The sequence below is a fragment of the Hyperolius riggenbachi genome, chromosome 6 (genome assembly GCF_040937935.1).
Source record: "Hyperolius riggenbachi isolate aHypRig1 chromosome 6, aHypRig1.pri, whole genome shotgun sequence".
Classification (NCBI taxonomy): Eukaryota; Metazoa; Chordata; class Amphibia; order Anura; family Hyperoliidae; genus Hyperolius; species Hyperolius riggenbachi.
The window spans coordinates 350,584,168-350,606,796 of NC_090651.1; the positions used below are offsets into that span (position 1 = coordinate 350,584,168).

The 22,629-nt window shown below is 45.1% G+C and overlaps 1 protein-coding gene across 6 annotated transcripts in view; it reads right to left on the reverse strand.

Annotated features, from left to right (window-relative positions):
* Positions 1–22,629, reverse strand: part of LOC137521841 (chloride channel protein ClC-Kb-like) — a 104,485-nt gene that overhangs the window by 54,220 nt on the left and 27,636 nt on the right. For 2 of the 6 annotated variants that reach the window (XM_068241635.1, XM_068241640.1), the window contains exon 1: positions 2,044–2,117. The exons of 2 other annotated variants lie outside the window; for them this stretch is intronic. In XM_068241635.1, the coding sequence (XP_068097736.1) occupies positions 2,044–2,051 (8 nt within the window). In that variant the 5' untranslated portion in view covers positions 2,052–2,117. Of the gene's footprint in view, positions 1–2,043; positions 2,118–8,143; positions 8,226–8,543; positions 8,752–22,629 lie in introns of those variants that run through there. 2 more of the 6 variants (XM_068241639.1, XM_068241638.1) reach the window with 2 other exon arrangements.

Consider the following 22,629-nt stretch of genomic DNA (forward strand, 5'->3'; position numbering starts at 1 on the left):
AGGACATGCTGCTCCTCTCCCTCCCCATAGTACAGAACATGCTGCTCCTCTCCCCTCTCCATAGTACAGTACATGCTGCTCCTCTCCCCTCTCCATAGTACAGAACATGCTGCTCCTCTCCCTCCCCATAGTACAGAACATGCTGCTCCTCTCCCCTCTCCATAGTACAGTACATGCTGCTCCTCCCCCCTCTCCATAGTATAGTACATGCTGCTCCTCTACCCACCATAGTGCAGTACATGCTGCTCCTCCCCTCTCCATAGTACAGTACATGCTGCTCTTCGCCTCTCTCCATAGTTCAGTACATGTTGCTCCTCTCCCTTCTCCATAGTACAGTACATGTTGCTCCTCTCCCCTCTCTATAGTACAGTACATACTGCTCCTCTCCCCTCTCCATAGTATAGTACATGCTGCTCCTCTCCCCTCTCCATAGTACAGTACATGCTGCTCCTCTCCTCTCTCCATAGTACAGTACATGCTGCTCCTCTCCTCTCTCCATAGTACAGAACATGCTGCTCCTCTCCCCTCTCCATAGTACAGTACATGCTGCTCCTCTCCCCTCTCCATAGTAACAGTACATGCTGCTCCTCTCTCCATAGTACAGTACATGCTGCTCTCCCCTCTCCATAGTACAGTACATGCTGCTCCTCTCCTCTCTCCATAGTACAGTACATGCTGCTCCTCTCCCCTCTCCATAGTACAGTACATGCTGCTCCTCTCCCCTCTCCCCTCTCCATAGTACAGTACATGCTGCTCCTCTCCTCTCTCCATAGTACAGTACATGCTGCTCCTCTCCTCTCTCCATAGTACAGTACATGCTCCTCTCCCCTCCCCATAGAACAGTACATGCTGCTCCTCTCCTCTCTCCATAGTACAGTACATGCTGCTCCTCTCCTCTCTCCATAGTACAGTACATGCTCCTCTCCCCTCTCCATAGTACAGAACATGCTGCTCCTCTCCCTCCCCATAGTACAGAACATGCTGCTCCTCTGACCTCTTTATAGTACACAACATGCTGCTCCTCTCCCTCCCCATAGTACAGAACATGCTGCTCCTCTACCCTCTCCATAGTACAGTACATGCTGCTCCTCTCCCCTCTCCATAGTACAGTACATGCTGCTCCTCTCCCCTCTCCATAGTACAGTACATGCTGCTCCTCTCCCCTCTCCATAGTACAGTACATGCTGCTCCTCTACCCTCTCCATAGTATAGTACATGCTGCTCCTCTCCCCTCTCCATAGTACAGTACATGCTGCTCCTTCCCCCTCTCCATAGTACAGTACATGCTGCTCCTCTCCTCTCTCCATAGTACAGAACATGCTGCTCCTCTCCCCTCTCCATAGTACAGTACATGCTGCTCCTCTCCTCTCTCCATAGTACAGTACATGCTGCTCCTCCCCTCTCCATAGTACAGTACATGCTGCTGCTCTCCATAGTACAGTACATGCTGCTCCTCTCCCCTCTCCCTTCTCCATAGTACAGTACATGTTGCTCCTCTCCCCTCTCCATAGTACAGTACATGCTGCTCCTCTACCCTCTCCCCTCTCCATAGTACAGTACATGCTGCTCCTCTACCCTCTCCCCTCTCCATAGTACAGTACATGCTGCTCCTCTCCCTCCCCCATAGTACAGTACATGCTGCTCCTCTACCCTCTCCCCTCTCCATAGTACAGTACATGCTGCTCCTCTCCCTCCCCATAGTACAGAACACTCTGCTCCTCTCCCTCCCCATAGTATAGTAGATGCTGCTCCTCTCCCCTCCCCATAGTACAGTACATGCTGCTCCTCTCCCCTCTCCATAGCACAGGACAAGATGCTGCTCTGGTGGTTCCTGCCTGCACACAATCCCCATAGTGGGTACTGGTGGCTCTACTATTTTTGCAATGTCTCCCTCCCCCCCCCCCCCCCCCCCCCAAAAAAAGAAAATGTGTAGAGGAGCTGAAAGTTGTCATCATTCATACACAATAATTATTCCTGTGAGGTCAGCACCCTCTCACTCACCTGTGTACTGGGGGGGGGGGGGGGGGGGTCCTGAGTCCTCACCTCTTCATGTACGTCCCCCAGCAGGGCAGCCCTGATGCACACAGAGGGCACTGTGCTCTCCCTGTCAGTCTGGCAGCACCTCTGAGCCTCCCCTCCCCCTCCCACCTGCCAGTTTATAGGTGCTACATGTCCTTGGCAAATCAAGCAGAACCAGCCCCGGGGCGTCCCGTGTGCCGAATCACAATGAAAGCAGCCAAATTCCTGACCAGTCACCTTCATCCCCCCCCCCCCCCACACACACACACACAGTCTGCCCTGTTCCCCCACAACCTGCACCCTTCTCTCAAATATCTGCACCCCTCCTTGTTCAATGCACCCCTCATACATCACTGCTTTACAACAACTTAACAAATGCTGCATAACGTGTCACTGCTATATACATGCTGGAAATAGGAATAATAATATTTCCAACAACTGGCCTGTACATTAACTCATTATACCACCAGTACATTCTGCAGATTATCCCAATACTGACCTCTCTAGAGAACTGCAGAACATTGCTCTGTCTATCACTCTCCTGACAGATACATATTGTATATATTCTGCAGATTATCCCATCACTTCCCTCTCTAGAGATCTGCAGAACATTGCTCTGTCCCTCCCCTCTAGTGTTGTCCGGATCATGAACGATTCGGATCTTTGATCCGAATCTATTTTATGAGTCGATCATCCGAATCATCAAAATGAGTGATTTGGATCACAAAAGGGGCGGGGCCAGGAGCGACACGCCCCCTCTCAGCGGGCAGCAGGGTTCGGGAAGCAGAGCAGGGATGGATAGCTGAGTTGGAGAGGAGCCAGCCTTGCAGGGAGACAGGTAGATGAGAGAGAGAGGGGACATGGGTGCCACTGCCAGATATGTGTAGAGCACACATACTGGCTATAATGTGCTGCTCATTGTAGGCTGTCTGTTCCGTAGTGCTGCACAGTGAACACATTGGAAGCTTTTGGCTCAGCACAGCTCAGTAACTTTGCAGACAGTGTGATTGCAGGGCAATTATATGATCCTCCTGCACTCGGCACTAAACAGCTGCACTTATCTTCTGGGAATGCTTTCTTTCACTGTGCGACCTTTTCTTTCAAAGAGTACAGATGAACATATAGGTGAAATATATGTAAAGCATGTGATTTGCAGCATGTGGGTATTATGTGCAAACATTTCTGCTCTCTGTTCATCCCTCCTCCCATCTCTGTCCACTCCCTGCCCTCTGTCCATCTTCTCCCCTTCTCTGTGTGTCCACTCCCTCCCCTTCTCCTGTCCACAGACCTGTCCTGCTGTTCATTTCACCCCGAATGCTTCCGGTAGTAAAATGATCCGAGATTCGAATCAAAGATCCGGATCTCTTCAATGATCCGATTCGAATCATCCGGATCATTGAAAAGATCCGAACTTCCCATCTCTACTCCCCTCCTGACAGATACATATTGTATATATTCTGCAGATTATCCCATCACTGACCTCTCTAGAGATCTGCAGAACATTGATCTGTCCCTCCCCTCCTGACAGATACATATTGTATATATTCTGCAGATTATCCCATCACTGTCCTCGCTAGAGATCTGCAGAACATTGCTCTGTCCCTCCCCTCCTGACAGATACATATTGTATATATTCTGCAGATTATCCCAATACTGACCTCTCTAGAGATCTGCAGAACATTGCTCTGCCCCTCCCCTCCTGACAGATACATATTGTATATATTCTGCAGATTATCCCATCACTGACCTCTCTAGAGATCTGCAGAACATTGCTCTGTCTATCACTCTCCTGACAGATACACCTTGTATATATTCTGCAGATTATCCCATCGCTGCCCTCTCTGGAGATCTGCAGAACATTGCTCTGCTCCTCCCCCTCCTGACAGATACGTATATATTATGCAGATTATCCCATCACTGACCTCTCTAGAGATCTGCAGAACATTGTTCTGCCCCTCCCCTCCTGACAGATACATATTGTATATATTTTGCAGATTATCCCATCACTGTCCTCTCTGGAGATCTGCAGAACATTGCTCTGCCCCTCCCCCTCCTGACAGATACAAATTGTATATATTCTGCAGATTATCCCATCACTGCCCTCTCTAGAGATCTGCAGAACATTGCTCTGTCCCTCCCCTCCTGACAGATACAGATTGTATATATTCTGCAGATTATCCCATCACTGACCTTACTAGAGATCTGCAGAACATTGCTCTGCCCCTCCCCCTCCTGACAGATACATATTGTATATATTCTGCAGATTATCCCATCACTGGCGTCTCTAGAGATCTGCAGAACATTGCTCTGTCCATCCCCCTCCTGACAGATACATATTGTATATATTCTGCAGATTATCCCATCACTGACCTTACTAGAGATCTGCAGAACATTGCTCTGCCCCTCCCCCTCCTGACAGATACATATTGTATATATTCTGCAGATTATCCCATCACTGGCGTCTCTAGAGATCTGCAGAACATTGCTCTGTCCATCCCCCTCCTGACAGATACATATGTATATATTCTGCAGATTATACCATCACTGACCTCTCTAGAGATCTGCAGAACATTGCTCTGCCCTTCCCCCTCCTGATAGATACATATTGTCTTTATTCTGCAGATTATCCCATTACTAGAGATCTGCAGAACATTGCTCTGCCCCTCCCCCTCCTGACAGATACATATTGTATATATTCTGCAGATTATCCCATCACTGCCCTCTCTAGAGATCTGCAGAACATTGCTTTGCCCCTCCCCCTCCAGACAGATACAAATTGTATATATTCTGCAGATTATCCCATCACTGCCCTCTCTAGAGATCTGCAGAACATTGCTCTGTCCCTCCCCTCCTGACAGATACATATTGTATATATTCTGCAGATTATCCCATCACTGACCTCTCTAGAGATCTGCAGAACATTGCTCTGTCCATCCCCTCCTGACAGATACATATTGTATATATTCTGCAGATTATCCCATCACTAACCTCTCTAGAGATCTGCAGAACATTGCTCTATCCATCCCCTCCTGACAGGTGCATATTATATATATTCTGCAGATTATCCCATCACTGACCTCTCTAGAGATCTGCAGCACATTGCTCTTCCCCCCCCCCCCCCCCCCCGACAGATACATATTGTATATATTCTGCAGATTATCCCATCACTGACCTCTCTAGAGATCTGCAGAACATTGCTCTGCCCCCTCCCTCCTGACAGATACATTTTGTATATATTCTGCAGATTATCCGATCACTGACCTCTCTACAGATCTGCAGAACATTGCTCTGTCCATCACCTCCTGACTGATACATATTTAATATATATTCTGCAGATTATCCCATCACTGGCCTCTCTAGAGATCTGCAGAACATTGCTCTGTCTATCCCTCTCCTGACAGATACATATTGTATATATTCTGCAGATTATCCCATTACTGCCCTCTCTAGAGATCTGCAGCACATTGCTCTGCCCCTCACCCTCCTGACAGATACATATTGTATATATTCTGCAGATTATCCCATCACTGACCCCTCTAGAGATCTGCAGAACATTGCTCTGTCCATCCCCTCCTGACAGATAATACATATTATATATATTCTGCAGATTATCCCATCACTGACCTCTCTAGAGATCTGCAGCACATTGCTCTCCCCCCCCCCCCCCCCCCCCCCCGACAGATACATATTGTATATATTCTGCAGATTATCCCATCACTGACCTCTCTAGAGATCTGCAGAACATTGCTCTGTCCCTCCCCTCCTGACAAATACATATTGTATATATTCTGCAGATTATCCCATCACTGACCCCTCTAGAGATCTGCAGAACATTGCTCTGTCTATCCCTCTCCTGACAGATACATATTGTATATATTCTGCAGATTATCCCATCACTGACCTCTCTAGAGATCTGCAGAACATTGCTCTGTCCCTCCCCTCCTGACAGATACATATTGTACACATTCTGCAGATTATCCCATCACTAACCTCTCTAGAGATCTGCAGAACATTGCTCTGTCCCTCCCCTCCTGACAGATACATATTGTACATATTCTGCAGATTATCCCATCACTAACCTCTCTAGAGATCTGCAGAACATTGCTCTGTCCCTCCCCTCCTGACAGATACATATTGTATATATTCTGCAGATTATCCCATCACTGACCTCTCTAGAGATCTGCAGAACATTGCTCTGCCCCTCCTGACAGATACATATTGTATATATTCTGCAGATTATCCCATCACTGACCTCTCTACAGATCTGCAGAACATTGCTCTGTCCATCCCCTCCTGACTGATACATTTTTAATATATATTCTGCAGATTATCCCATCACTGGCCTCTCTAGAGATCTGCAGAACATTGCTCTGTCCCTCCCCTCCTGACAGATACATATTGTATCTATTCTGCAGATTATCCCATCACTGACCTCTCTAGAGATCTGCAGAACATTGCTCTGTCCATCCCCTCCTGACTGATACATATTGTACATATTCTGCAGATTATCCCATCACTGACCTCTCTAGAGATCTGCGGAGCATTGCTCTGTCCATCCCCTCCTGACAGATACAGATTGGATATATTCTGCAGATTATCCCATCACTGAACTCCCTAGAGATCTGCAGAACATTGCTCTGTCTATCCCTCTCCTGACAGATACATATTGTATATATTCTGCAGATTATCCATCACTGGCCTCTCTAGAGATCTGCAGAACATTGCTCTGCCCATCACCCTCCCAAGGTATACAGAGTTATATGAGGTGATGCACTGAATCTCTGGAGGTAATTGAGTAGATTATACAGTATTTAGCGATGTTAATTCTCTATAAACACAGCATAGTTATGGTAAAGACTCTTAGTGGTTGCGGTCTGGAATGTCCTTTGGCTGTTGTGACAATAAGTCTCTGTGTTGTGACAACATTTAGTAAAATTGGTTGTACAATATACGTCACACACCTGTCATTTCCCCCTTCCTTCTAGGAGTTACACCAGCCTTTCTGCCGCTACACCTAACAGCAGCTGGGTGAGGCTGAACTTTGTCAAAACAGAGGTGCTGGTGGTAAGTGGTCCACACACGATAAAGTCCAAAAGTCTTCCCACTTCAAACTAGCAATTGTGGAAGATGCCGTGCAGTATAAAGACTGTGCAAAACCTGAGGGTGATCCTGGATGGAAAGGTAACACTCAGGCTGGGTTCACATAAGACATGGCCTCAATTCTGGTAGGGTTATCAAACAAATTACCTCATGTGGGGTAATTTACCTCATGAGGTAATGACATTTAGCAATTATGGTAGATTTTAGTCATGTTTTACCTCATGAGGTAAATTATGAGGTAATTCATGAGGTAATTTACCGAAAATAGCTATTCGCATGGAAATTAGGGGGAATGTTAGCACATAATTTACCGATCAGTTTATGGCCTAGTGCACACCAGAGCGGTTCTGCTGCGGTTTGCGATCCGCTTGCGGGTGCGGATCCGCTAGGGTAATGTATTTTAATGGGCTGGTGCACACTAATAATACTTAAAATATTTACTGGATTTTTTTTTATAATGGACGCCTATAAATATAATTTTCATAAGTTACTACATAATCAAATACACCTCCCCCTTCCTCAAAAAAAAAAAAAAAAGACTATCTTTACTTATAGAAGACAATGATAACTACTATCATTTAGTGACTGCATGTTTACTGCTGAAATACCACATGTTTTACCTCACTTTATGCATTTACCTCATGTTTTACCTCAAGTTCATAAATGGAGAAAAAATTTCAGAATTGCTAAAAAAAAAAGAGGAAAATACCTCATGAGGTATTATACCTACAAAAAAATATTTACCTCACATAGCTACCAGAGTGAAAAGGTAGCGTTTTAGAAAGGTGCATATGCATTTTGTATTGCGTTTTTGCTTTTGCATTGTTTTCACGCTGATGCATCTTACATGCGTTTTGTGTGCGTTCAATTGCAAGTTTGCAATTCCCACACACATACATACAGTACATGCTGCCCCCACCAGCAGCCCATGCCAATTCTCCCTCTCCCCAACAAACGATGTGCCAGAGCCCAGGCTCCACCCCCCCCATACATACACACACACAGGCCGCTCAACAGCCCATACCACTTCTCCCCAACAAGCGATGCACCGGAACCTGCACTTTGGCCCTGACACACACTTTTCCCCCAGCCATTCAACCCAGTAGTTCCCGGGAGCCGCTGAGTGTCACTGTTGCCATGGCAACTGAACACGGAAGCTGGCTGCTGCATGTAGAGCAGTGGCCCGGATTCCGTGTTCAGTTGCCATGGCAACAATGACACTCAGCGGCTCCTGGAACTACTGGGTTGAATGGCGGGGGGGGGGGGGGGGGGGGAAGTGTGTGTCAGGGCCAAAGTGCAGGCTCCAGCGCATCGCTTATTGGGGAGGGGACAATTGGTATGAGCTGCTGAGGGCTCTTTCACATCTAGAACGGGTGCATAAGCCGTTGAGGGACAAATGAAGAAGAAAGAGGGACAGGGCTCACCAAAGAGGGACTGTCCCTCCAAAAGAGGGGCAGTTGGGAGCTATGCATTGGATCCCCCGATAATGTTCTGCGCCCCTTACAACTACAGTAGTACAGAATACAGCAGCCAGTCTCCGATCCAATGCTCCCCGCAGCTCATCTCCCCAGTACTCATGGGCGTAACTAGAAATCACTGGGCCCCCTGCAGAACTTTGGATGGGGCCCCCTCCTCCCCCTTTGTTTTCTGTACAGGTAAACTGAGAAGCAATATTCTTCAGTTGGCCAGTGCACACTTGAATGTGTTTTCCCCATGCAGATGAAAACAGACAGCAGTGAAGCACTGCACACATTTTCTCTATCAATTACATTAGCTTCTGTGATAAAACATGCCTGTTTTCACACATACGGACACAGAAAAACGCATACAGAAAACCGACAGACGAGTGTGCTCCTAGCCTCAGCTTCTTATTACACTCACTCTGTCCATCCCTGATGAAGCAGAACTGGCTCTGCAGACTTCTCCAGCATCACTACAGTACAGAGCTCTCGGGAAGGGGGTGGAGGGGCTAGGGGCAGGGCACTGTACACAAGACCCTGCTGAACACTGACTAGGGACTGTCTACTAATCTTTGTCTACAAAAATTTCCTTATCAGTGGCTGAGCAGATGCAGTCATTAGAACAATTGTGCAGAGAGCAGAAAGTTTGTACTCTCTATGCCCTTAGTTGTCAGTCTCTCTCAGAAAAGCGCTATAAAATAATATTATCATTATTGTAGGTCTTTCACCTTGGGTTCCTTTTAAAGAACATCTGTAGCGAGAGGGATATGGAGGCTGCCCTATTGATTTCCTTTTAAGCAATACCAGTTGCCTGGCACCCTGCTGGTCCTCTGCCTCTAATACTTTCAGCCATAGCCCCTGAACAAGCACGCAGCAGAAAAGGGTGTATCTGACATTATTATCAGATCTGCCTAGATTAGCTGCATGCTTGTTTCTGGTGTAATTCAGACACTACTGCAGCCAAATAGACCAGCAGGGTTGCCAGGCAACTGGTATTGTTTCACAGGAAATAAATATGGCTACCTCCACATCCCTCTCACTACAGAGGTCTTTTTAAGTAATAAAATTAGCGGCCACCTATACTGGCAGTTGAGGGGTTAAATAAGAACATTAGAGAACAGCTTCTATTATAACAGTGCTGTCCAACTTCGCGGGCATGGAGGGCCGGTTTTTTTTCAGAACACAAAATACAACCAGATTGGCAGCAGATTCTCCACAAAATGCACTCAGATTGGCTGCAGATTTACCCACAAAATACACAAAGATTGGCTGCAGATTTACCCACAAAATACACAAAGATTGGCTGCAGATTTACCCACAAAATACATTCAGATTGGCTGCAGATTTAGCCACAAACTACACAGATTGGCTGCAAATTTACCCAGAAAATACACAGATTGGCTGCAAATTTACCCACAAAATACATTCAGATTGGCTGCAGATTTAGCCACAAAATACACAGATTGGCTGCAAATTTACCCACAAAATACATTCAGATTGGCTGCAGATTTAGCCACAAACTACACAGATTGGCTGCAAATTTACTCACAAAATACATTCAGATTGGCTGCAGATTTAGCCACAAAATACACAGATTGGCTGCAGATTTAGCCACAAAATACACAGATTGGCTGCAAATTTACCCACAAAATACATTCAGATTGGCTGCAGATTTAGCCACAAAATATGTTCAGATTGGCTGCAGATTTACCCACAAAATACATTCAGATTGGCTGCAGATTTAGCCACAAAATACGTTCAGATTGGCTGCAGATTTAGCCACAAAATACATTCAGATTGGCTGCAGATTTACCCACAAAATACATTCAGATTGGCTGCAGATTTACCCACAAAATACATTCAGATTGGCTGCAGATTTACCCACAAAATACATTCAGATTGGCTGCAGATTTACCCACAAAATACATTCAGATTGGCTGCAGATTTACCCACAAAATACATTCAGATTGGCTGCAGATTTACCCACAGAATACATTCAGATTGGCTGCAGATTTACCCACAGAATACATTCAGATTGGCTGCAGATTTACCCACAAAATATGTTCAGATTGGCTGCAGATTTACCCACAAAATATGTTCAGATTGGCTGCAGATTTACCCACAAAATATGTTCAGATTGGCTGCAGATTTACCCACAAAATATGTTCAGATTGGCTGCAGATTTAGCCACAAACTACACAGATTGGCTGCAAATTTACTCACAAAATACATTCAGATTGGCTGCAGATTTAGCCACAAAATACACAGATTGGCTGCAAATTTACCCACAAAATACATTCAGATTGGCTGCAGATTTAGCCACAAAATACACAGATTGGCTGCAAATTTACCCACAAAATACATTCAGATTGGCTGCAGATTTAGCCACAAAATATGTTCAGATTGGCTGCAGATTTACCCACAAAATACATTCAGATTGGCTGCAGATTTAGCCACAAAATACGTTCAGATTGGCTGCAGATTTAGCCACAAAATACATTCAGATTGGCTGCAGATTTACCCACAAAATACATTCAGATTGGCTGCAGATTTACCCACAAAATACATTCAGATTGGCTGCAGATTTACCCACAGAATACATTCAGATTGGCTGCAGATTTACCCACAGAATACATTCAGATTGGCTGCAGATTTACCCACAAAATATGTTCAGATTGGCTGCAGATTTACCCACAAAATATGTTCAGATTGGCTGCAGATTTACCCACAAAATATGTTCAGATTGGCTGCAGATTTACCCACAAAATACGTTCAGATTGGCTGCAGATTTACTCACAAAATATGTTCAGATTGGCTGCAGATTTACCCACAAAATATGTTCAGATTGGCTGCAGATTTACCCACAAAATATGTTCAGATTGGCTGCAGATTTACCCACAAAATATGTTCAGATTGGCTGCAGATTTAGCCACAAACTACACAGATTGGCTGCAAATTTACTCACAAAATACATTCAGATTGGCTGCAGATTTAGCCACAAAATACACAGATTGGCTGCAAATTTACCCACAAAATACATTCAGATTGGCTGCAGATTTAGCCACAAAATACACAGATTGGCTGCAAATTTACCCACAAAATACATTCAGATTGGCTGCAGATTTAGCCACAAAATATGTTCAGATTGGCTGCAGATTTACCCACAAAATACATTCAGATTGGCTGCAGATTTAGCCACAAAATACGTTCAGATTGGCTGCAGATTTAGCCACAAAATACATTCAGATTGGCTGCAGATTTACCCACAAAATACATTCAGATTGGCTGCAGATTTACCCACAGAATACATTCAGATTGGCTGCAGATTTACCCACAGAATACATTCAGATTGGCTGCAGATTTACCCACAAAATATGTTCAGATTGGCTGCAGATTTACCCACAAAATATGTTCAGATTGGCTGCAGATTTACCCACAAAATATGTTCAGATTGGCTGCAGATTTACCCACAAAATACGTTCAGATTGGCTGCAGATTTACTCACAAAATATGTTCAGATTGGCTGCAGATTTACCCACAAAATATGTTCAGATTGGCTGCAGATTTACCCACAAAATATGTTCAGATTGGCTGCAGATTTACCCACAAAATATGTTCAGATTGGCTGCAGATTTACCCACAAAATACACTCAGATTGGCTGCAGATTTATCCACAAAATACACTCAGATTGGCTGCAGATGTGCCCACAAAATGCAGTCAGATTGGCCGCAGATTTACCCACAAAAAACACAAAGATTGGCTGCAGATTTACCCACAAAATACATTCAGATTAGCTGCAGATTTACCCACAAAATACACAAAGATTGGCTGCAGATTTACCCACAAAATATACAGATTGGTTGCAGATTTACCCACAAAATACACAAAGATTGGCTGCAGATTGACCCACAAAATACACAGATTGGCTGCAGATTTACCCACAAAATACACAAAGATTGGCTGCAGATTTACCCACAAAATGCAGTCAGATTGGCCGCAGATGTGCCCACAAAATGCAGTCAGATTGTCCGCAGATGTGCCCACAAAATGCAGTCAGATTGGCCGCAGATGTGCCAACAAAATGCAGTCAGATTGGCCGCAGCTGTGCCCACAAAATGCATTCAGATTGGCCGCAGCTGTGCCCACAAAATGCATTCAGATTGACCGCAGCTGTGCCCACAAAATGCATTCAGATTGGCCGCAGCTGTGCCCACAAAATGCATTCAGCTTGCCCGCAGCTGTGCCCACAAAATGCATTCAGCTTGCCCGCAGCTGTGCCCACAAAATGCATTCAGCTTGCCCGCAGCTGTGCCCACAAAATGCATCCAGCTTGCCCGCAGCTGTGCCAACAAAATGCATCCAGCTTGCCCGCAGCTGTGCCCACAAAATGCATCCAGCTTGCCCGCAGCTGTGCCCACAAAATGCACCCAGCTTGCCCGCAGCTGTGCCCACAAAATGCACCCATCTTGCTCGCAGAGCGAAAATATTTGCAGCCTCCCTCCTCTTTGTCCCCCGTGCTGCCGCCAGTAACTCACCTCAGATCGGCAGCGGAGGGCAGGAGATCGGAGCCAGTCAGACCGGCGCATAGCAGCCGGCAGGGAATTTGAATGGAGGACGTGACATCATCGGTCACGTCCAGCACGTAAAGTCCCCCGTGCGGCTGTCATGGGCTGGTGTGGCTGGTTCCTATCTTCTTCTGCTGCCGCCGATCTAAGGTGTGTTAGAGGCGGCAGCACGGGGGACAAAGAGGAGGGAGGCTGCAAATATTTATAGTCTGCAGCCGCAGCATGAGGGAAAGGGTTTTTATTTTTAAAATAAATAAATAAAAGTTGCTCAGCCACAGCATGGAGCAGGCGGCAGGGGGGTCACAGCAGGAGGCCTGGCGGGCCGGATGCGGCCCGCGGGCCGCCAGTTGGACAGCACTGTATTATAACATACCCATAGCTCCCAACTGTCCCTCTATCCCTCTTTCTTCCTCATTTGCAAGGATGAGTTTCCTACTCAAAATCACTCAGATTCAAAATGTTAATTAGAGCACCTTACCCATGATGCTGTCTGTTTTAATAAACTTCAATTGCGTCCCACCTTACGTTCCAAGTCGTGTCACATGACTACCACGCTTCCTCTTTCAACCCGGAAGGAGGAAGCATGGTGGTCACGTGACACGACTTGGAACACGAGGTGGGACGCAATTGAAGCTTACTTATTATGTACTGTAATGTGCTGCAGAAGATGCTAGTGCTCTACATACTGTATATACATAATAGTAATATAGCAGGACATTAGACTATGACTATGGTAGGATTAGATTGTGAGCACCTCTGAGGATAGTCAGTGGCATGACTATGTTCTCTGTACAGTGCTGCAGGAGATGTCAGTGCTGTATAAATACATAATAATATGGTAGGACATTAGACTATGGTAGGGTTAGAGTGTGAGCTGAGGACAGTCAGTGACATGACAATATACTCTGTACAATGCTGCAGAAGATGTCAGTGCTGTATAAATACACAATAATAATGTGATTGGCCTGTATTGCAGACTGGTACATTGTATACCAGAGATCTCCCCCTGGGAGGCCTCAGTCGGTGGGTCAGGGATGGTTTTGGTTGTATGACTCAGAGCTGCTGTGTCACCTCCTCCCTCCACCTGAGTCACCATGTCTGCCCCCTGATGGCAGGATGTGCCTGTCTGGGCAGCTCAGGCTATCGCTGGACAGGAACGTCGCATCCATAATAGGAAACAATGAAACTCAGAGAGACTGTACACTGCAGGGGGATTATGTGTGCCGCTTAACCCCTCAGCTGCCAAGAGCATCATTCTAATATTATCACTTAACCCCTCGACTGCCACTAGTAGGAGCCAATGGATGTGCCTCTCAATCCTTCCCTTGCCAGGACCAAATATGTGATAAGTGTAACTAACAATCGCATTACTCACATACAATATATTCACATTAAAGGGGAACTGAAGAGAGAGGTATATGGAGGCTGCCATGTTTATTTCTTTTTAATCAATACCAGTTGCCTGGCAGCTCTGCTGATCCTCTGCCTCTAATACTATTAGCCATAGCCCCTGAACAAGCATGCAGCAGATCAGGTGTTGATCTGACAAGACTAGCTGCATGCTTGTTTCTGGTGTTATTCAGATACTACTGCAGAGAAATAGACCAGCAGGGCTGCCAGGCAACTGGTATTGATTAAACGGAAATAAATATGGCAGCCTCCGTATACCTCTTACTTCAGTTCCCCTTAAGGCTTAGTTCTGAGCAGGTGCCCAGCGTGCACTAATCTGCTATTAGACTATTCTAGTGTTTGGTATGTGATGGGCTAATGATGATGATTCCCGTGGATAAGACGTGTTCTTTGTACAGGAGGAGAGAAACATCATACAGAGAGCATGAGCTGCGTGTCTGGGATGTTTGCCGCACTGGGTAATGGGGTGAGAAGCTTACACTCTGTCAGACGCTCTGCACTGTGTCACCCTCGATCTGCTCTCCTCTGTGTACATCAGCGTGTCATTCCAGACCTAAACATCTCTATACATCCGCATGTCTCTCATACCTCCCATACTGCAGAGAGTTCCAGGAATCAGCCCCGGAATACGGGAGCCATATGTGTGTGTCACCATATATACAGTGCTGCTCATAATTATTCATACCACTGGCAAATTTTGACTTAAAGTGAACCAGAGACGAAGCACCCTCATGTATTTTACCATATATACCAGTGGGAACATCAGAGAAAACACCTACCCTGCTCTCTGTTTCATCCTTCACTGCTCAGCCTGCTTGTTATCAGCCCTGATAAAATCCCCGACTAAGCATTGTCTGGCTTTGCTCAGGAATCATTAAAGCTGAGTCATTATAGCAGAGCCAGAAGGGGGCAGGCTTGGGCTTGAAAAGAAATCAGAGAAGACAGACTCTGCTATAATGATTCCTGAGCAAAGCCAGACAGAGGGCTGGTGCACACCAAGTGGTTTTGCTCAGGAATCATTATAGCTGAGTCTGTCTTCTCTGATGTCTTTTCAAGCCCATGCCTGCCCCCTTCTGGCTCTGCTTTCCTGTTCTGTATAGTACTTGCAGCATCACAGAGAGCTGAGAGAAGAGGAACTGCTGGTGTCTGCTAATGTAAGGGTATATTGAAAAACATTTTTTTAATCTATATTTGTTAGTCATAAGAGGTTTTTAGAAATGGTGATTTCATTTTGCACACAGCCCACTAAATAATATGCTTTTTTGATGAACTGTGTTTTGCATGGAGTTTTGGAAAAAAACAAAAACAGAAAAAACGGCACACCAGAGCAGAAAAATACCAGGTTCAGTATTTATTTTGTAAACTCTATCGGGGATATGTTTATTTTGTGCCAAAGCTTTCATCTCTGGCTTCCTTTAGAGTTAATTTTATTCAACCAGCAAGTAATTTTTTTGATGGGAAATGCCATAGGTGTCTCCCAAAAGATAAGAAGACGGTGTACAAGAGGCATTATTGTGTAAAAACATTTCTCAGTTTTTATTTAAATTTGAGCAAAAGTGTCCAGTCCAAAATTATTCATACCCTTCACAAACTGTCACAGTCTGTGGGAAAATCCAAAGTTCTATATCATTCCAAATAGTCCAAGCTGTTCTAAGGCATCCTAATTACCCTGATTAATGGGAAACAGCTGTTTTAATCAACTCAACAGGTGAAAAACAGAAGCTCTCTGCAGTTGGTTTGTGGATAGTCATGGCTAATGCTACGTACACACATGCGACAACGATCGTTCGTTATGAACGACGAACGAACTTTTAATTGAAGAAAGAATGACCTAAGTAAAGTTAGTTTTAAAAGGTGTGTAACGATCTGATCGTTAAAACGAACGTTACATCACATAAAGCAACTATTGCGTTTGCCCATAAAAATGAAAAGTTCCATGGAGAAATAGTGAAATGCGCATGTCAAGCCTAGTACGAACGACCGTTTCCAACGATGTGCTACTTTTGCAAACGATCGTCGTTGGGAAAAATCCGCCAAGCTAGATAGTTCGTTTTGAACGATCTAGCTCGTCCGTCGTTAGACTTAATAGTCGTTAGATGCTTTTTTTCAAACGATCGTCGTTTGAAATGATCGGGGAACGATCGTTTCAAACGACTATAGTCGCATGTGTGTACGCACCTTAAGACAAAGGAGCTCAGTGAGGACCTGCGGCTGCGCATTGTGGCTGCTCACAAGTCAGGAAAGGGCTACAAGGCAATTTATAAATGTTTTCAAGTTCCGGTGGCTACAGTGCAAAGTATTATTAAAAGATAGGGAAGGTAACAGACGGCACCATTGTCTATTGATCTACGATTGACCATTACATGCGCGCTAATCTTCCGGGGTTCCCTGTTTATGGGCCCCGTATGTGAGTTATTGTTTTTATATCTACTGCCTTTTAAAGAAATTTTATCTAAATAAACGGGTTACGCTTAGATCTTGCCGTTTTTGTTTTCCTATGTAAATTCCTGAAACTTTACCTCCATACGGATGTCCACTGGATCTTCACGACGTCTGATGTTCCCTGGACGTTATCTGTGACCTGAGCCATTTTACAACCTTATAATGCGGGTTGTTGGGAGCTGGTAAGCCTTTTCTAGTTTTGGCGGATACCTACCTCTGAGCATTTGATATATTGTGGTGAAGAATTTACCATTCCCTACATATAATGACTTTCTAAACCTGCGCTGACCTTTGATGTATTATTAAAAGATACAAGATGCTCCGCACTATGGAAAATCTCAGAGGACGTGGTGGGAAGCCAAAAGTAACATCTGTGCTGGCCAGGAGGATAGTGAGAGAGGTGAAAAAGAATCCAAGGATCACCACCATGGCTATCCTGGTGAATCTGGGCTCTGCTGGAGGCAATTTCTCAAGGCAGACAATCCAACGGACACTGCACACTGCTAGGTTCCACTGATACAGAACAAGGAGGACACCACTTCTCCATATAAGGCACACAAAAGCTCACTTGGCCTTTGCAAATGCTCACCTGGACAAAGAAGACTTCTGGTCTTCTGTGAAACAAAAATTTAATTGTTTGGTCACAATGATGTTTCCTTCATTTGGTATAAAAAAAGAGAAGCTTTCAACCCAAAGAACACTATCCCCACTGTCAAACATGATGGTGGGAACCTAAATCTTTGGGGTTGTTTTTTTTCAGCCAATGGACCAGGGAACCTAATAACAGTAAATGGCACCATGAAAAAAAGAGTAATACATGAGGATTCTCAATGACAACATCAGGTAGTCTACAGAGAAATTTAGCCTTGGCCACCAGTGGACATTTCAGCATGACTATGACCCAAAACACACAGCAAAAGTGATGAAGAAATGGTTAGCAGACAACAACCTTAACGTTTTGGAGAGGCCCAGACAGAGTTCTGACTTGAATCCAATTGAGAATATGTGGAGGCAGCTAAGATCAGGGTGATGGCAAAAAGACCCTCCAACCTGAAAAATGTGGAGCTCATTGCTAGAGATGAATAGGAAAAAATACCTGTGTAGGCATGCAAAAAGCTGGTCTGCAATTATAGGAAGTGTTTGATTGCTGTAATAGCTAATAAAGGCTTTTCTATTGATTATTGAGAAGCGTATGAATCATTTTGGACTGGATACTTTTTGCTCAAATGTAAATAAAAGCTGAGAAATGTTTTATTTTTTCCCACAATAATGCCTCTTGTACATCGTCTTATTATCTTTTGGGAGACACCTATGTCACTTCCTGTAAAAAAAAATGACTTGCTGGTTGAATACAAGTAACTTTAATGCTGGGAATACACCATATGTTTTTTCATGAGATAGATGGTTCTATAGATAATTTCCGACATGTCTGATATTATTTTCGTTTGGACGGAAAGTCGACCGAAAAAACGCATCATGAGTACCCAGCATAAGTCAAAATTTGCCAGGGGTATGAATAATTATGGGCAGCACTGTACATACTACGTGTGACGGCATATATACATACATGTATGCCATCATAAATACATACGTGTTCGGTTATATATACTGTGTATATATATATATATATATATGCATGTAATTATTATTGATTTATAAAGCGCCAACATATTCCGTGGCGCTGTACACAGTAAGAAACAAACATGGGGTACAAAATAACAGACAGTCGTGTACAGAAATATACAAAATACAGAATCGATACAAAATACAAGGTTGGTAATTACTGTGATAAAAGTAGCATGATGAATAAAATGTATACTGAATTCCAAGACACAAACACAGTATCATGTAAAAAGGAGTACACCACCCACAATCTTGAAAATACTGTACTATGTTTTCATGGGACAACACTGAAGACGTGACACTTTGATACAATATAAAGCAGAGTACAGCTTGTATAACAGTGTAAATTTTCTGTCCCATCAAAAGAACTCAACATTAATGTCCAAACCGCTGGCAACAAAAGTGAGTACACCCCTAAGTGAAGGATGTAAATATTCTGCCCAAAGTGTTAATACTTTGTGTGCCCCCCATTATTTCCCAGCACTGCCTTAGGGCATGGAGGTCACTAGAGGGTCACTGAAATCCTCTTCCACTCCTCCATGGAGAAGAGGGTGGATGTTAGAGACCTTGCTCTCCGCCACTTCCTGTTTAAGGATTCTCCACAGATTCTCAGTAGGGTTTAGGTCTGGAGACACGCTTGGCCAGTCCAGCACTATTACCCTCAGTTTCTCTAGCAAGGCAGTGGTCATCTTGTAAGTGTGTTTAGAGTCATCATGTTGGAATACTGACCTGCAGCCCAGTTTCTGGAGGAAGTGGGGTCATGCTCTGCTTCAGTATGTCACACGGTACAGTTCCCTCAATGAACTGTAGCTCCCCAGTGCTGGCAGCGCTCATACAGCACCAAACCATGACCCTTGCACCACCATGCTTCACTGTAGGCAAGACATCTCTGTACTCCTCCCCAGGTTGTCGCCACACACGCTTGATACTATCATCTGTCCTCGTGAAAGAGGCCTAAGAGCTATGGCCCACTAGAGCGCTTTTAGCCATGCTTTGGACTCGTCGGTGTTTCCAAAAGTGCTAGGCTAATGAAAGTCAATGGAGGTGAGCCCAGAGGAGCGATTGCAATTAGGGAAATCGCAAACATTTTTGGAGCAATTGTGCTCCAATACAAAAGAGACAGAAGCAGCGATTTCACTACCTGAACAACAACACTGCTAATCGCAATCACTCTGCAAACGCAAGCACTACAAAAATTTCTTCTAAATGTGTCGGAAATTTCTCTAGAAATTGTTGTACAAAATGCTAGCAAAATGTTGAGCGATAGCGTTAGTGGGCACCCAGCCTCCAAAATGATTCCAGGTAATGTGGCGGTCTGAGTGCTCAGCCCTACCATTAGCTTTAAAGAGAACCCGAGGTGGCGATCTTAGAATGAAATCTATACACAGAGGCTGGGTCTGGCTATAGTGCCCAGCCTATGTTGCTATATGAATCCCCCCTAAGTCCCCCCTGCGCTCCGTTCTAGCCCATAAATTACAGCCGCGCTGTCAGGCAATGTTTACATAGCTAATGTCACTCACACCGCTCCCCCCGCCTCCTGCAGAGCGCCGGTCCCCGCCCGCGTCCCTTCCCTCCAATCAGCGGCGAGGGAAGGGACGTGGGCGGGGACCGGCGCTCTGCAGGAGGCGGGGGAGCGGCGTGAGTGACACTAGGGAGGTAAATACAGCCCGCTGCGACACGCTGCGTGTCGGCAGCGCGGCTGTAATTTATGGGGGAGAGCGGAGCGCAGGGGGGACTTAGCGGGGATTCAAATAGCAACAGAGGCTGGGCACTATAGCCAGACCCAGCCTCTGTGTATAGATTTCGTTCTAAGATCCCCACCTCGGGTTCTCTTTAAGGGAGCGCTGGGACTTGTAGTTTATCCACGGCTGGCTGGAGCATTGGTCGCTTGATACAAAAAAAATATTTTGCAATAGTTAAAAATGTCCTCCTTTCCGTGTGTGGGGGAGGGAAGCCCGAGTGGTGGGACAGTCGCTGACAAGTCGTACCGGATATAAATGCTGCCGCAGTATTCCATGATAATAACACGATCTATTTATAACAGATCGGAGAACAACAGGATTACAGGTGTCTGATTCCACAACAGGCTGTTCTGAGGGTCCCCCCCCCCTTTCCCAGTCACAGGGCGGCAAATATCACTGGAATGTCCACGCCAGCCAGAATAGAAGAGGCACTTCAACAGCGTCTGAGCGACCCGCAGGGGTGACAGCCAGGACCGTCTGGTTACAATTTCACCATCAATAAATGCTTCCCAACCACTGAGGACGTGCGAGAGGCTATCAGGGTCACTCAGCACAACAGTCCATCCAAAACAGGCTATCGAGTGGATCCACTACAGCTGGGTACACACGTGAGATATAGATCTTTTGAGAACCGGGAATCAATCTGCCACATCGGTTTGTCAGAAAGGTTTGGACGACGGATAACTCAAATGATGTTGTGCACGTGCAAACGATCTGTTCAGTGAGGTCGAATTTACAGTGGGACGTTGCGTTGTAATTGTAATGCAACATTAAAGTCACAACGCAGCATTACAATGCAACGCAAAAAAAGGTGGTAACGCACATTAACGATGTGTTACTGTCGCATACAGTAGGTACAGTGAAGCATACAGGGATTGAAAAAAAGCATGCCTCCCTGTGCCTGGTAACGTGAGCGTTTAGAGGTAACACACTGCAAACAGTGCGTTACCATAATGCTACACGTTACAATGCGACGCTAACATCGCACTGAGAACGCCCCATAGTATTAGCATTGCAGTGCGGTAAGCTGCATTATAAGATATTATAATGCAGCTCTGCAGCGTCCCACTGTGAACGCAAAGGATCCCAGAAAGGTTTTTGTCGTCCGTTTACTTCCTTTTTTTTACGCATGCGCTGTGCACGCAGGAGCTAAGAAATATCTGCTTATCTCATACACGCCTTGTTGAACGAACCATCGTCTGCGGACCAGATCCGCCAGAATAGATTTGAGGGATTGAGAGACAAATATCTTTGGTCGCTATCTTTGGAGGTTTTTTGCAGACTATTTTATAAGGATTTATTATTTTGGCCCCTTATGTGATTGAGTTTGACACCCCTGCTCTAGATTGTAAGCTCACAAGGGCAGAGACCTCCTCCTGGTGTTTCTTATCCTGCTGTAATTTATTATATGAACATGTACCAGTACTGGTGGTTACTCAAACCACACTAGTGATAACCATAATCTACTCATTACAATTACGCAGAATTTTGCATACATTTTCACATACCTAATTACGATTTGGACATTCAATTGATTTTGTGTAATCCATTTCTAATTTTGTGTAATCTTCACTTAATTTTGTGCCAGTTCTAGCTAGTGTTGATCGAACATCCAAATGTTCGGGTTCGGGGCGGTTCGGCGAACATCGTCCAGATGTTCGGGGTGTTCGTGCCGAATCCCGAACCCGATGAAAGTCAATGGGGACCCAAATATTTATGCTTTGCAGGTCATAAAAACCATTAAAAATGAGAGAAACCTCTGCAAAATGGCTTGGGAATAGTGTGTGCGTGTGTGTGTGTGGGGGGGGATCCTGGAAAGCTGTCGTAGTACTACAATCTTAAAAAGACAGCGGCAACGCTAACCCAGCACACAGGATGGAAGAGGAGGTACTACAGGAGGAGAGTAGGGCCACGCTTTGTGACACAACCCAGCACACAGGATGGAGGAGGAGGTAGTACAGGAGAGCAGGGCCACGCTTTGTGACACAACCCAGGCCTGGCATGGCAACAAAATGCATGCGTACAGCAAAGCATTTTGTCGCCATGCAGTGATAAATATAGTAGAATGAGATATTCCTTAACAAGACAGCGGCAACGCTAACTCAACACAGATGTTAATGGTGCTGGGTCGTGGGGTGTTGCAAAGTCGTTTTCAATCCACAATTTATTCATTTTAATATGTGTCAGACGGTCTGCATTTTCTATGGAGAGGCGGATACGTCGATTTGTAACAATGCCTCCGGCAGCACTGAAACAACGTTCGGACA